This window comes from Natator depressus, chromosome 26 (genome assembly GCF_965152275.1).
Source record: "Natator depressus isolate rNatDep1 chromosome 26, rNatDep2.hap1, whole genome shotgun sequence".
Classification (NCBI taxonomy): Eukaryota; Metazoa; Chordata; order Testudines; family Cheloniidae; genus Natator; species Natator depressus.
The window spans coordinates 12,397,698-12,414,585 of NC_134259.1; the positions used below are offsets into that span (position 1 = coordinate 12,397,698).

General features: G+C 44.9%; 1 protein-coding gene across 2 annotated transcripts in view; it reads left to right on the forward strand.

The window, feature by feature from the left end:
* Window positions 1-15,439, forward strand: part of LOC141978317 (tetraspanin-15-like) — a 198,080-nt gene extending 182,641 nt beyond the window's left edge. Inside the window, exon 7 of one of the 2 annotated variants that reach the window (XM_074940328.1) lies at window positions 14,918-15,439. In XM_074940328.1, coding sequence (XP_074796429.1) covers window positions 14,918-15,142 — 225 coding nt within the window. In that variant the 3' untranslated portion in view covers window positions 15,143-15,439. The remainder of the gene's footprint in view (window positions 1-14,917) is intronic. The other variant, XM_074940327.1, reaches the window with a different exon arrangement.
* The last annotated feature ends 1,449 nt before the right edge of the window (window positions 15,440-16,888 follow it).

Consider the following 16,888-nt stretch of genomic DNA (forward strand, 5'->3'; position numbering starts at 1 on the left):
GCGCACTAAGCAAGAGTGAAATAAAACTGTGGAAAACACCCTAAAACTGTCCCACAATGTCATCCAGCCCCAGATAGAGGCAATTCCCTCTGCTCAACTCCTCTGGTCAGCTCAAGTTTTGGAAGTGCTGTGGGATCCTCCTAGAGGAAAGTGGTGCTAATTGCATGCAAGTTTTTATTCTTTGGAAGGAAATATCAAGCACAGATCCTGGGACCTTCTGTAATATTTCAGTGTTAGGTTGATATGGAATGGAATGCTGCTCTAACTCGGGGGCCAATGAATGACCTTCAGTCTCCCAGGTGGTGCCATTAGTTCGTGCACGTGGATTAAAGGGTACTCAACGGGGAGGACCATGTGAAGGTTGCCACTGTCGCTCTTGCGGAAGACACCTTTAATGCTGATCTGAAGAGGATGCAAAACTACTTTCAGTACTGGCAGCTCAAACCCAATCCAACAAAAATGGATTTTGTTTTATACTATTCCATATGAAAAAAGAAGAATGAAATGGACTCAGTTTAAATGTGATTGAATCCAGCCAATAAGGCCTAGGCTTCACTTACAATACAGGGGATCATGGCATATCCCCTCTTGAAACCACTGGCCACCTATGTTCTGTATTCCCCTCACATCTCAGTTATTATAAAAAGCCACTCCCTCCATCTTAGAATGACAGAGCTGAATTAGCTGTCTGCGCTCTCAGCCTGCGGAATGCTGTAAACCTTATCTCTGTTTGATTAAATTGAATTCATTCTGTAAGACACAGTAATTAATTTACTTCTCCCACCAGCTAACATGATCTTGGGGGTATTATGCTGGCCTTGCCCAGCAATGCAAACCGGGACACCTGCTAATATGCTAAATTTGTGTTAGTTCAAATATTGTCACTGCTTCACGTTGCCTGAAATAAAATTCTTTGGATCAGTAACTATAGCTGAAATTCTTATTCTTCATTAGGGGCTTGATCCAGCACTTGTTGACATGAGTGGGAAAACTCCCATTGACTGCATAGGGCATTGGATCGGACTTTAAACGCTGATTAACGCTGTTCCTTTTTTCCAGCATCATACGCTATACCAAAGGGATGCCAAACCTTTTATTTTATAAATTAATTGTTTGAGTTTCTCATTTGGAAGATACTAAAACTTTCTGCAAACAACAATGAATTGGCCTTTCACAGCATGCATCCCTGTGGATGTTATCTCCATTGAACACACAAGTAACCCGAGGTACAGAAAGACTCTTCAAAAGCAGCATCTAATTTTGGATGCCCCCATTACTGGGTGTCCAGCATGCGACACCTACTGGCTGATTTTCAGAGTTCCTGAGTGCCCGCAGCTCCTGCTGACTTCCGCTGGAGTCCAGACCATCGACAATTTGAAGTACCCAATATTAGAGGCTGTTTTAAAAATGTAGAGGTGGGAAAGGAACTTTGCTGCTTTACACCGACAGGGGCCAATTTTAATGTGGATGTGAACACCTGTCCACTAGGAAGACAGCCAGTAAGAGGAAGACATGAGTCACTCCTGGTCGATTTGCCAGCTCTTCTGAAAATTTTGGCCTCATGTGTCCAGATGAAAGCCCTGACTTCCAACCATTGGACACACTGCCTCAGACAGCTCGGTGAAGCTATCCACCTGCGATCACACACACGTTAGCATCACTGCCTGCACCACCAAGCACTCAGCATAATGTCGTAAGAGCCTTTAATAACTTGTCCCTCCTGCCATTCCCTTTCTCTCACTCAGTTAAATGCACACAGTCTCCCTCCATTAAGCAGACCCTTGAGTTTCCATTGCAGATTTCTTGACGTCAAATACCAACGCAGCAAGGAGACCCCCTTACAAGATTCTTGCTTTGAACAGGAAAATATGAATGAGCCACTTGAGTAAGTACAGCAGGGGGGTTTGAGTGAAGCATTGTTTAGGCTTTGAATAACGAGCACCCCTTTTCTTTGGGAAATAAGACATTTCTATTAGAAAGGGAAAATATGGCTCATAAGAGAGCCTGTGACAGCGACAAGGTTTTTAATAGGTCAATAGGAAAAGGATCATGAGTACAAATGATACATCTGCTTCATTGCCTGTCAGCAGTCGCACTCTCAGGTGGCCCATTGTAGCCTTGTAGTCACGGAAAGTAGAATAGGGTTGAAATTGCTGAGGCTTGAGCCTACTGGCGCGATTTCTCCTATTGAAACACAACAGGCAGCTCTGGTACAGTTGGCTTCGCTCTGTGCTGCTGCTGTTCGGAGAGTTTAATTCATAAGCAATACGTAACCTTCCAGGTAAGCCTCCCAGCTCCTCCGGGTGGATAGCTACCCTCCCCATTCCACAGATGGAAACTGAATTGCAGAGAAGTTGGTTTGCCTGCCAGCACCCCCGGGCCTCGAGACGACAAAATCTGGGAAGAGTCCGTGCGCGGACTCGGCTGTCTCCATGGTCTGGGAGCGTTGCACAGCAGTCGTGCTCGTTGTCTGGTGGAAAAGGCGGGAGCAGCGTTGCTAATACCAAATGCTTCACCCTGAGGTGTAACTCTCCCTCCTGTGCCGCATGCGTCTCGTCTAGTGGTTTCTCGTCTTTGGTCTGTTGGCCGCTTGCTCACAGTCTGCGGAGACCTGGCTTTGCTGCTCCTACAGGCCTCCAAGCTCTTCTCTGAAGAGAGAGCCTGGGCCTATAAGGGGAGCTAGCAACAAGGCGGCAGCTCAGCTGCCTCCATTAAAGGCCACTGTTGAGTAAGTGGAAAAGGAGAGGAAACAGTAGCTGCATTTGTTGGCCAGTGTCCCCATCAGAAGGGAAATGCCCAGGGGAGCAGGACAGAAAAGGGACCACTTGGCTGGGCAGCACATGCAGGGGAGTAAGAGGGAAGGGATCCACATGAATACGTCAGTGCGAGTAATTGCATACTCCCCACTTACATTCCCCCTGCAGTTTCAACTGAATGTGGTTCGCCGCTTCACTTCCTGTCCTAAAGTCTTGAGTACTGTTGCTGGGCACACTTAAGCAGCTACGGCGTTGCGCTCCAGAGTGAGGGCTTCTAATGGAGGAGTTTTTAGCTCAGTTTCTCTGTAAAGTGCTTTGAGATGAAACGTGTTCTATATAAAGTGGACTCCGATGCAGAAGACCTGGATTCTGTTCCTGACTCTGTGCCTGCTGGCACGGCACGTCACGTCCCTGCTCCGTGCCTCAGTTTCCCCACCTGTAAGATCGGGATAATGCTACTGACCTCCGTAGTAAAGTGCTGTGTAAGATCTGGGTTATATTTGTATTATTTTGGGGAGGCATTTGTACAGCACCTAGCCCAATGAGGTCCTGGTCCATGACTTGTACTCCCAGGCACTGCCACAGAACAAAATAATATAAATACAAATAATCTTGGGCCAAATTCTGTGCTGGTGTAAACAAGGGAAACTCGATGAAAGTTAGTGAAGTTGCACCCATTCATATCAGCATAGAATTTCACTTGTTCGGTGTGTGGAGGTGAAAAACACCTGCACACACACACACACATACACCTTTCCTTTCCACGCACCCTTCCTTCTCTTCAGTTTGCATACCTGCAAATATTCTTTGGCCATTAATATTATCCAGACCTTTATTACACCCAGCTGCCATATTTGGCCCTGACCTTCTCCATAGCTGTACTATCTGCTGTGCAACATAACATTTCCTTTTATTTGTTCTAAGTAACAGGAGGTAATTTGCAAGGGGCCCCTGAGCAACCTTTTAGTGATGGCTAATCAATTCTTCAGACCAGAATTAATTACCAAGATCAGGTGCATCTTTCAGTGCAGTTGGTGAATGTTTATAAACACCCCACACTGACCTTCCTTCATCACATATTAATTAGGATACCTCAAAGCCTTTGAGCAAAAGCTGATCATGACAGAGTCACCTGGGAAAGATCTGAATTGGGGAGTTAGAGGAGAAATGGTTTGGATGCCATTTCCAATCCCCTGAGCCTATCAGCCCCACTGAGCCTCATTACCATTATTACAATTATTATTTAGTTCCCATTAAGCAGTCAGTGTGCTCAGCACTCTACATGACCTACTATAGCCAGTCCTTGTAACCTGAGCAAAACTGCACGGTATATTGTGTCTTACAGTGGCAAGAAGCCCATGCTGGCACAGCTTCACTTGCTTTTGCTCCATCTTCAAAGCTAGCTCAGGTATGTCTACACCTGCTGCAGTCACAGTTCTGACTGCAGTGTAGACATACCCTCAGATGCAGCCACCTCTGGGGTGGGGAACAAAAACCACCCAACACACAGGACAGTAGTGAGGGAAGAGGAAACTTTGGCCAAAAGCAGCTCTATAAACACTGGCTGTTACAAAATTCGCTGTGAGGTCTCTAATATCTACATCAGGAAAACAGGGCCCATCCCCGTAATAATAAAGGTAGCACAAAATTTTGAGGCGCTAGATATTTGAGTCATTAAAATGTGAGACAAGGGGGATAATTTTCACTTTACTGAAAGGGTCATAATATCGCTGTCTCTTTGGACTGCCCACTGCAACTTAGAAATACACAACATACTGCATGAAAATATCCTGCAGTCTTGTCAGTTTCAAGCACAAATGAATAATGCTGCCACGTAATTATTTTTCAACTAAATTGAGCCTCATTTTCTCTCTGTAGCTAGCTCTCCTTAATGAGAGCAGTTGTGCCAAGATGAATTTGGTAATGCAGCTGGGTAGAGCTGGAATATTTCATTGTTTGGGATCAACTTATGCGGTCTTGTGTGCCAAGTATTTATAGATTTATGACATCTTTCATACTCTTGAAGAAAACCAGTCCAATGCCCACAGTGCATCCATGAACCTCAGGAGAAAAAATGCCTACTGCAGGGGCAGAACAGTCTGGGAGCTTTTCAGTGAATCAGTCTGAGGCAGCCCCTTGCACATGTCCCTTTTATTCCTCCACACGTTTACACACACAATATAACAAAGGCATCTTGAAGCAGGCACTTTCCATGCTACCTACCTCTTCAGCTCAGCTCACCTTCCCCTGGCTTCCTGTTGTTTCTACTTGTACCCTCCCACATGCATCACTAGCCCAGGAATTACCACCCAGATGCTCATAATCCCCCAACAGAAAGTGTTTACTTGCTCGCAGCTGAGCCTGCAGCCCTCTTCATCCTGCAGCACTAGCAGTGATCAGGGGGCTGCTGCGAGCAGTCTGTCATATGCACAACGCGCCAGGTGCTTGGTCCCTCACTCCCCAGTCTGGGAGCTTGTGTGTCACGTTGCTGTCTAGTGACACCCCACCTCCCCATTGTTTGGGCTCCGGAGGTGACCGCGTTCATGTGATCCGAGGGAGAAGTGCCACGACTCTAGGCGTGTGAAAGTGCCGGTGGAGTGGAAGGTAATGAACGTGCTCCATCAAATCATATGGCAGTTGGGAAGGTCTGTGCGGGTCTGTTTTCCCTGCATGTCAGCAGTGGGTTTTGCCTTCCCCTCTTTACTTCCTTGGTTATCATAAAACATTTTTCAGGAGGGCGGATCCACCAAAAGAGAACATTGCATAGGCTCCTAGTCAGAGGTGGATTAAGGTTTCCATAGAACCATAGAATATCAGGGTTGGAAGGGACCTCAGGAGGTCATCTAGTCCAACCCCCTGCTCAAAGCAGGACAAATCCCCAATTTTTGCCCCAGATCCCTAAATGGCCCCCTCAAGGATTGAACTCATAACCCTGGGTTTAGCAGGCCAATGCTCAAACCACTGAGCTATTCCTCCCTCCCTTCCTGGGGCCCGGGGCTAGAACAGGTGGGGGGGCCCCTCGCCACTGCTTCTGCCTGCGGCCCCACCCTCATTTTGCCCCTGTGTGCCCCTTTCCCAGGGCCTGCCCCTGTTCCACCCAGGGTCCTGCCCATTCCACCCCTCCCCACTACAGCTCCACAACCCCTTTTGCTCCTTTCTGCTGGGGCTTCCCCCATCACCCCTTGTGCTTTTGTGGGGGACCAGGGTTGGGGTGCTGGGGCTTCTCCAGCCCTGCCCGCCCACCATTTCTGCTGGAGAGCGGGGTTGGGGGCCACTGGAGGGGGGCTTGCCCTGCCGCCCCGCGGTTGCTGCCAGAGTCAGGTGCCGCTGGAAGGGAGGCTTCCTCTGTCCCGCGGCTGCTGCCCTGGAGCAGGGTTGGAGTGTGGCAGCTTCCGTCCGGAGGTGGATTTTTTCCGGGGCCTCCCAGTTGGCTGGAGCCCCTGGGCACAGGTCCTGTCATCCCAGTGGCTAATCCGTTGAAGGATTCATTAACTGTTCCAGAAATAGTGTTCTTTTGGTGGAGTTCATTAACAAATACAGCCTTCTGCATCCCCTCTTACTGCCCTAACCTTTTTTCTTCTCTTTTTTCAGTGTAGTAAGGAAAGGGGGAACTTAGGCCTGGATCCAGAAAGGGATTCTGGCCTTGTAGCGCTGAGCATTGCAATGCTTAACCTCTAGACAAAGCTATAACCCTTTGATATCCACCTTAAAGTGACCGAGAGGTGGAACAATAGGGCCATATGTTGAGGATATGGAAATCCCAAAGGATCTAGAAAATCACAGAAACAACAACGTGATGCACAAAGCCTGAGTTAGGTCCCTGTGCTCCTTATTCAGTCCTTGGGGAGAGATAAGTGCCTAAGAATGGGACCCACAAAAGACAGCACATGAGACAGGGAGCTGCCTAAACTAGCCAAGGGGCAGTTCTGAAAAGAGGAGTGTGTCTTAAGCCCTGCCTCTCTCATGGAGATAGGTACCTTAGTTCAGGCTGCAGGGAGGCACCGATCTCTGCTAGTGAGCCACAGCTGGGGACCCCTTTCTTGGTATCAGCCGGCTTAGGCACCTAGGTCGTTTCTTGTGAGAATGAGTTAGAGACCTGCCTCTCTCCACACGGAATGGCTGGGGGAGGAGGTGGCGCCAGCCCACCTTGTAACTTTTAGCCCCCTGAGAGCAGTTGCCTGGTTATGTGGGATAGATTTTAGAAAGGCTTTTGACACAGTCAAACATGACGTTCTCATACGCAAACTAGAGAAATGTGGTCTAGATGAAATTATAAGCTGAGTGCACAACTGGTTGAAAGACCGTACTTTAGTATCAGTGGTTTGCTGTCAAACTAGGAGGGTGTGTCAAGTGGATCCCACAGGGGTCAGTCTTGGCTCCAGTACTTTTCAATATTTTCATTAATAACTTGCATAATGGAGCAGAGAGTATGCGTATAAAATTTGCAGATGAAGCCGAGCTGGGAGGGGCTTGCTACCACATTGGAGGACAGGGTTAGAATACAAAAGAAACTTGACAAATTGGAGAATTGATCTGAAATCAACAAGATGAAATTCAATCAAGATAAATGCAAAGTACTACACTTAGGCAGGAAAAGTCGAATGCACTACTACAAAATGGGGAATAACTGGCTAGGTGGTCGTACTGGTGAAAAGGTTCTGCAGGTGATAGTGGATGACGAATTTAATATGAGTCAACAACGTGATGTTGTGAAAAAGACTAATATTATTCTAGAGTGCGTTAATAGGAGTGTCGTATGTAAAACACAGGAGGAAAGATGCGGCAAATTAGAGTCCAGAGGAGAGCAACAAAAATGATCAAAGGTTTAGAAAACCTGACCTATGAGGAACCTGAGCTTCTTTAGTCTTGAGAAAAAAAGACGGGGGCGGGGGACAGACCTGATAACAGTCTTCAAATATATTAAGGGCTGTTATAAAGAGGATGGAGATCGATTGTTCTTCTTGTCCACTGATGGTAAGACAAGAAGTTATGGGTATAATCTGCAGCAAGGGAGATTGAGGTTAGATAGTAGGGAAAACTGTCTAACTCTAAGGTTGGACAGGTTAAACTCTGCAACAGGCTTCCAAGGGAGGTGGTGGAATCCCCATCATTGGAGGTTTTTAAGACCAGGTTGGACAGACACCTGACAGATATGCTCTAGGTTTACCTGGTCCTGCCTCAGCACAAGAGTTGGACTAGATGACTTCTCAAGGTCCCTTCCAGCCTGACATTCCTATGGTTCGCTGATATTCTAATGTGGGCTCCTTCAATCTCTCCTGGTAGTTTAACAGCACTGGAGCCTGAATTCCTCTGCTGATTCCAGGACAGCATGGTCTAATGGACTTAAGTACAGGAGTGGAAGTCAGGAACATGTGAGATCTCATCCTGGTTTTGCCATTGAAGTATCATGTGCCCTTGCGCAAATCACTTAAGCTCTTGCTAAGGACAGCCTGGCCCTTAGTTTACACAGTGATGGACACTCTCATATAAGAACCTGGATAGATCTAACAAGTGGCATTAGATTTTTGAAATGCAAGTCTTAAGCCTTTTTCTTAGTGGGCTCAGGAGAGCACTGCCTACTGTTTTAGAGCATGACGTTCCTTTTTGTTTGTGACCTGAGTTTGCAATTGTCCCAGCGATGCGCATAGCAACAGTAATGAATACGTGATGAAATAAAGTGTTTTGAATTTCTAAGATGGCTATCAGAGTGCATCAACTAGAAGTCTATGTGCTTTGCTTATTTCTTTCTGCTTCAATTCTATGGCATAAGAATCAGTCGAACCTTAGAAGTTCTATATATTCCACTGCACAATTTCTGGGTTGTAAATAGTGTTGGGAGGTTAATGTACTTCACGTGCCTTTAGTCATGCATGATTCTTGAAAGAATAGCATGAGGACACATTACCGTCTGTTTTTAGTAATGAATTGTTTTCAAGGCCACAGGGCACAAAACAAACTTATTAGAAGATCATTTGATCTTCAAGATATGTTGATTTCAAGCCATCTAGATACCTAAATGATGTGAAGTGTTTTGAAGAGTCTAATGTTCACTTTTTTCTTTCTGTTTCTGTGGTTTTAGTTTCTAACAAATAATACAAATAAAACCTTAGTATTTAATTTGTATCGGGGTGGCCAAACCATGGCTCACGAGCCACATGCATCTCTTTTACAGTTAGTGTAGCTCGCAGACCCCCCTACACCACTCCATTCTCCATCTACCATACTGGGGGTGGGGAACTCAGGACCTCTGCCTTGCAGCAGGGTGGTGGGGTAGGGCCTTCTGCCCAGTGGAGTGGGGGTTCTCGGGGCTTCAGCCCCATGGGGCACACCTGCTGGGGCTTGGGATTTCAACAGGATCAGGGCCAAGCCCCTGCAGCCACCTTCTGTGGGGCTAAAGCCCCAAGCCCCAGCATAAGAACAGCCATACTGGGTCAGACCAAAGGTCCATCTAGCCCAGTATCCTGTCTTCCGACAGTGGCCAATGCCAGTTGCCTCAGAGGGAATGAACAGAACAGGTCATCATCAAGTGATCCATCCCCTGTTGCCCATTCCCAGCTTCTGGCAAAGTATCATGAGCAGGTGTGCCCCAGCTCTCAAACTTCTGAAGAATGTCATGTGCGGCTTAGAGAGTAAGTAAGTTTGGCCACCCCTGATTTATATAATGTCTTTCAAAAAGAAGAATCCCTAATATAACACTTCTAAGGTTGGGCATTTGATGGATCCAACAATAATTGGTAAGTTGACAGGCCAAATATTGTCAAAAGATGGTCAAATATTTTAAAGCACTAATTTATTTGAACAATGACCACAGAAACAAATCAGTAACAAAACCTTGGGGGGAACACTTGCCAGAATATTTGACAGTATTTGACTGCCAGCTGATATTTGACCAGTCGATTGACTGCCTTGCCAAGCCTAACTTTCCATTCTGTAGCACCTCTCTAAGGAGGATGATAACATACGGTTCAAGTGCCAGTAATGTGCTCCATGGTATAAAACCAGGAAACACAAGGATGAGCCCCGAAGAGCTTCCACTATAAGTTAGACATAAAATAGACAGGATGTTCGGCGAAGCCCCGAGGATGGAATGACTGGGACTCTTAAAACAAATTATCGTACTTCACTTTTAATTATCAAAGGGTGTGCTTGCCACTGTGAGGTTGATCCTAGTCTCTGCTATACAGCCTCCCAGCTCCCTTATTTTCATAACCTGTGAATAAGGGAAGATTCCTGCATGTACTAGATGATTCTGCTTACTCTGAGCCATTGCATAGAAGCCTTTGTTGTTACAGCTTTAGATTGGATAGGGTCAAGTACTCGCAACTTCCATACCAGCAATGTGTATTGCACTGTCATATGTGCTGCCTGGCCCACAAACAGATCCCATCACTGGGCAAGTCATTCTCATGATCAGTTTTAATAAAAGATGTTGCACAGCGTGCTAGTCATAAGATGACGCAACAGCAATGGATGGCTGAAACTAGACCCGACCAAGAGCATGCTGTAGGGAACAATGCTGAACTATTAGGGGAGTGTGCAATGTGCCCGAGTTGGTCATAGCCTTCTCTGATTTCTGTGACTGACTGAACAACTGTAAAGTAAAACTAGACGTCTGTAGGCTCCATCAGTATTAGTGTTCCATGGGAAGTGCAAAATTGTTGGTCAGTCTCACAGGCCAAGTCAACTTCAAGCGTAATTTTCGGATCACCTGCCGGACCATTAGCATGAATGGCAGAGCTTTCCTTCTTTCTCCAAAGACAAATTAATAAATCCGATGTTGTTAATGTTTATCTGTCCACTGGAGTCCACTGATTTGATTAGTTATTTCCCCATAGTCAATTTGCTGTTAAGTCTGTCCGTGAATTGTGTAGCCTCTTGTTGGCAAACTCATTTTCCATTCTACTTAATGGCAAAACTGTTGTGTAATTTAAAGTTCATTACACCCAGGCCTATTTATCCCCATTTGTCTCTTCCTCTTAACATTCTCCATTTCCAGACAATTTCACAGATTGATTAGGACCCAAATAAACCATTAGTATAATCTTTCAGCTCTAAGAACAATATGCCATAATAATGTGTTAGACTCGAATGAATACATGTGGCAGATGCAGTTTGGTTACTTCCTGATGTACACTTCAGTGTCTTTTAAGCAATGTTAGAAGAAAACATGTTTGCTAATAGCATTCGCAAAATGATAGGGAAAGCCCTGTGGACTTCAAATTAGGTTATTTTAAACCATAGGATTATATAACTTTAATCTTACAGAAAGCTCCTACGCCATGGTATGAAGTTAATTTCCTGGGAGAATAAACTCCATGTAACTTAGTAACATATTTTTCTTAATGCTTCTCCCAGCTGGTATGTGTGCTCTTTCTGCACGATATCTCAGGGCTGTTCTGGTCATTCAGAACTTAAAAAACAATCACCTACAGGGGGCTATATAGAGGGCAAGTCCACCCCTTCCCCCCGCACCACAAACTTCGGAAAAGTTCAGTTCACTTCAAAACATTGTGTTCCTGTCCATGCATTAGACTTATTGCCCTGTGTGTTCCCATCACATTACTCTAATAGCCGCACAGTAGTATATCATGGGAGTGACCTGCTCTTGGATGCTAGCACTGCGTGAACAGCGAAAGGTCTTGAGGGATTGCCCTCGCTCCTTTGTTTCAAACTTGCAGAACTTCCAAGTGCATGAGCATATGGCAACGAGGTCGGCACAGCAGTTTAGGGCTGGTCTACCGGTTATACTGCCAATGCAATTTTCAAACATAAATACCCAAACAATGCATTCGAATTCTATATTGGAATTCTCACTTGGCACTCGAATGTGTCAGCACCTGTTTAATGTGATTGGAGCACCTAAATATGGATCCCGATGTCCTTAAGGCACTTGTATTTCCAAATTGAACCCATCTGGCTCAAAACAATGAATCACAGGCAAAGGCTGCTTAGCCTTCTGAGAGAAGGCTTCACCACTTACAGAGCACTTCGTAGTCTCTTCCTTTTCACAACAAGATGTTTCAAATTAAATTGTTTCTCGCCAGGAGCATGGAGCTGGAAGAACTAAAAGAAACACGAGGTTCCAGAGCAAAAGATTATGAACGAGGTGTGTCTACTGTGGTTGGGTTTCCAATTTTGCAGACCCAAGAGTCTGGACAATGGTCAGATTAGCATCTCAGCTTTAGAACTCTTATCCAAACCAAGCCTAAGCATCTGATGTATGCCCACCAGTCATCATTATTGTTCATTCTGGTCTGTCATTCCACTGTACGTAGATTCATAACATCATATTCAGCCCACATATCAGTGAGCCTTCTCTACTGAAGTCAACACAGTTGTACCCATGGGCACCTGAGTTTGAAATTGGCCCAAAACTTTTTTCTTCCAAAGAAACCGCCATCCTCTGAAATCTGAGTAATAGAGGGAGTTAATATCAAATAAGCCACTTGCCTGATTTTACTGGAACGCCTGATGTTCCAAATGAGCCCAGGAAACCTCTGATTATTTCTATTATTATCATCGTCTGTTCTGCAAATAGTGTCTTGTACCTGTTTTTACCCTAATAAATTATCTCCCTAGCATTTTGCTCATAATCACTGTCGTTGTGGCATTTATAAGAAAATGTCAGGTAAACGCAAAGTGATACTTTAAATCTTGTGCTAATGAAATAGTTGTTTTAGACCAAAATGCTTCATTATTTTGTTTCTCTGCATAGCATCATATAAATGACACACTGAATCACATCTTTCCTTCTGGCATGACAAGGTTTTCAGCAAAAAATCCAATAATTTGCCACTATTCCCATAATGTGCACTGTGACTGTACAATACTGTGATTTCAGACCTAACTGTAATCTGGTTAGCAAGGTACTCGTCTTGTAATTAATGAGATAAAGACATTTAAGAGTGTGATATAAATGAGGCCATTATTCTAGCTGAGAATTTAATGGGAACTTGGTTTTGTAATTTTGTATTGCGTTGTTTCTTTATTTGTCGTGTGGGGGTTACCAGAGAAACTGAGCAGATAGCTGAAAGATTAAGGGCCTTCTTTGGAGTGGAGGGATGGCCCAGTGGTTAGGGCCCTAGCCTGTGACTTGGGAGACCAGGGTTCAAGCACTTGCCCGACTAAAGATTTTGTGTGTTATGCTGGGCCCTTCATTTATTCTCTCACTTGTACAAAGGGCAGTTCTATTACCCCCAGTCTTGGAGGGGTGTGCGAGACTAAATATGTAAAAGATTGGGCAGTAATAGGGGCCATATAAGTACCTAAAACAGATCGACTCTGAGTATAAAGGCTGGGCCTTAAACCTGAAAGAATAGAGAAACTAATGGCTCAGAAGAACTGAGCGCCCACACATCGCGCCACAGTTAATGGGAGCTGAAAATCAGCCTACAGCTAACTCGGGAAGTTGCTAACGAAGGGATGCAAATCCAGTTCTGGTCTACATCACTCATTCATATCCATCCCAGATCAGCAGAAAAGACAGGCCTGTCTGATGGCTCTTGTTTGATCCACATGAAATGGCTGGTGCCCCAGTTCCATTCCTAATAAATGGGACTTGTCCCCCTGCGGGCAACCTCAGCGGGGAGGCCAAAGACCGAAGGCACCATTGAAACGGAACCTTTTTCCTAGAGCCAGAATAACAAAAATTAGCAGGCTGCTGTGGAGGAAGGTATGCTGCCACTGCGTGTGCGGCTAATCAAGAGAGAACTTCACTCTTCAGGGATCCCAGTTCAGTAATTTGCATTCATCCAAGAATCTCAAAGAAGTCCTTTTCAAGCATTAGCCATGTATTTCTGCGAACACTTCTGCCTGTCCTCTCTGTACAGATGGGCAAACTGAGGCAGAGAGTGGGGAAATGACTTGTCCTAGGTCACCTAGCAGGATAATATCAACACCAGGATTAGAACCTGGGAGCTTCTGGTTCCTGTTTATGGGCGTAGGCCACTCAAAGCCAAGTTAGTCAAACCTCATACTTCAGAGCATGATCTGATACCGTTCAGGAGTTAAGAGGAGATTTGTTCTCCTATACATAGTGCCACACAAATGACTAGATGCATTATACTGTATTGGCTTTTTGCCTTTCTCTGCAGTATTTAGTATTGGATTTTGCTGAAGGCAAGATCCCAGACCTCATGGTCTGAGCCATTTTTGTGAATTTATTCACTCAAATGGACAATAATATCGACTCATGTAATGCTGATATTTTTGCTTTGATGGCTTTGTTTGGATGCATAAATAATGAAAATCAAAAATTATTGCACTTTCTTATCTACATTTGGAGAAGCCACAGGAGACTGTCTGGCTTAAATCCTTATAGTTGAACTGTCACAGATTTCTTGGATATGTTACATCTCGTCTCTTGTGCCTATAAGAGCCTGACTGTCTTATGCTATCATTGCTGTGCCCAGGACGCAAGTCTGGGCATTTCATGTAAACCAAGTAGGCATTTAGGACTGTCACAGCAGATAAGGGGACTCAGTCTTTTGAGCGACTGAGGGAGAAATTGGAAAAGGCCAAGAGAGAGGTTCACCAAACTAAATCAGATTCTTGTTCCTTTTAATGCACCTTCACCTACCGAAGCAGTAGTGATGTTATGTAGCACTGAAGGATCCCAAAGTGTGTTAGATACTCACCTACCTACCACTGAAATGCAGCCAGCTTTTCCCTCGTACACGATTGCTGCTATGCACAAAATAGCTTTACAGGGCGCATTTTAAGAGCAGTTTCTCCACCTGAAACTTCATGGGAAATTCAAGGAGGCAAAATGGAATGAGCCCTACTGGAATTTGACCAGGACACGAGGGTTAGCACACCTCCTCTTGGGAAAAAAAACATGTCAGGGGGGATAACTTACCGAGCATGTGTAAAAGACTGCACCTGCAGCAACACAGCAGTGCTGGCTGCTGTGTTGGGACCTTCAGTACAGCCTTAGAGCTGAATAGTACCGCCGACATCTCTTCCTGCAGCATCTTCGTTTTCCCTGGACATCTCCCATCCAAGTTCTGATGAGGCTCAGTCCTGCCTCGTATGAGACCTGAGGATTTATTAACATGGCGAGGTTTAAAAGACCGCTAAAATAAAAAGTTCTTGTATTTAAGGAACTGCATAAAGAGTTGACATCACTAAATCTAATCCCTTTCAATGAATGTTTCTTGCAGGTACTTGGCCTGGTTATGGCCTGGTTATATTGGCGAAAGCTAGACGACGCATACTGCAGATCGGACACTGTTGATTTCAAGATACTTGAGGTAATAGACTTCAAAGCAGTGGACTTCACAGGGGCCGGCTGGTGCTTGTGTTTTCCCAGAGAAGGAGGCTACATTCCTGTCAATGTCACAGACGATGAAGATGATGAAGGGGCTATCAGTCAAAGTAAAGTGTGAAGAGGTACCAGAATCCTCAGCGTGGCAGTTCAGAGCACGGCGCACCTGAAGGCACGGACTAGAGAATGTGAGATGAACCTTAAGCAGGGAAATAACTAGACATTACACCCAGTCATGCTTCATCCTCAAATTCATGGGATATCTTAGCAGGAATTCTAAAATAACTTAACATGTGTACATGAGTAAGAATCAACACACCCTGAAGGCACACAAAAGCTCCATAGCTTACATGCACTGTCTTGGCAACCCCAAGTATTTGTGTATATCTCCTTTTTACAAAATAAATGTAACTTTTTTTTTAATCTTTCTTGTTTCGGATGCATATTTTTAGCTTCCAGAAACTGTGTGGAATTGGTAGAAAACACTGCAGTTAGCTATGGAAGTATGAGTTTTAATATCCTGAGTTAGTCACAAAGAAAAGAAGGCCAGTCTGCAAAGAGAACGTCATTATAACTACCATCTCTTGCAAAAATGTGTTCTGAATGGCCTGTTCTTACCTGCACAATGTTTGATATTATCATCACTGTATAATCCTTCATTTCAGCTGTCTCTCTTGACTTACTGCTAAAGCTGCGCAAGGGTCAAATCTTGTGCCCTTCTCCACAGCAGTGGGAAGTTATGGCCCAGTGGAACTGATGTGGTTCTGCTCCTGAAAGAGGTCAGGGGCAGGAGGTTGTTTGGCTTTTTTGGAACTCCAGGCCAAGCTCTGCATCACCTGAGGACCGCAGTACTCCGCTCATGAGGGGTGGTGTTGGCTACTCTAGTAGGGGGCCTTCCTTCTAAGCCATAATGAACCAACATCTCCCAGCATGTTGCTGACACCATGAATAGTTTTCAGGTGAGCCATACAAGTGAGATCTTGACCATTTTTGGTTATCGAGGGTCCCATAGCACTTTTTGCAAGTTGGGATATATGGTAGGTAGTGGTCATTTCAATATCCACATTAGATAATTACATTCTTTTTCCTTACATTCTCCTTGTATTTCTAGTGGGACGTGTTTGTCTCGTCACCTCCTGTCCTTAGCAGTTGTGTTGCTGTGCTCAGTTACATAGCTGCTGTATTTCAGTGAAGGGTGAGGGGTCCCCTGTCTACTTGTATATAAAAGCTCTTTGGCTTCAGTCAGGATGGAAGGCACTATCTAAAAGTAAAGAGGTAGCTTTTACAGTCTCTTAGGTAACTGGAACGCAGACCCACTTGCCCAGAGGTTCTCCTGTAGCTTGCTTCATTGGAAGATGCCAATAGCTGTCTTGAAAAAGAATTGACTTTTCCAGGAATATGAGTCAGAATGGGGAGCCAAATCTTGGGTTATTGCTGTGAGTATATGTGCTGCTGCTTAGCTAGGGGAGATTCCCGGGGTCATGGGACTATGTAGGGCTCTTAAACCCTCCAAAACATCACTGGTGAACCATTGCTTTAATTCTTATCCTCAGGAAAACAAAAACACCCGCTTCAATGTCTGTACTTGACCTTACTGCAATGTGATAGCAGCTTGTTTTCATATTCATAGATTCCCAGTCCAGAAGGGATCGCTGTGATTGTCTTGTCTGACCACCTGAATAACACAAGCTGTAAGATTTCCCTGCATTAATTCTAGCTGCAAATCCAATAGCTGTGCTTGGATGAGAAAAACCTTCAAACTGGATCTGAAAATTTCCAGTGTTGGAGAATCCACCGCGACCCTTGTTAAGTTGATCTGATGGTTAATTACTCTTGTTTAAAAATTTGTTCTTTATTTCTAGTCTGA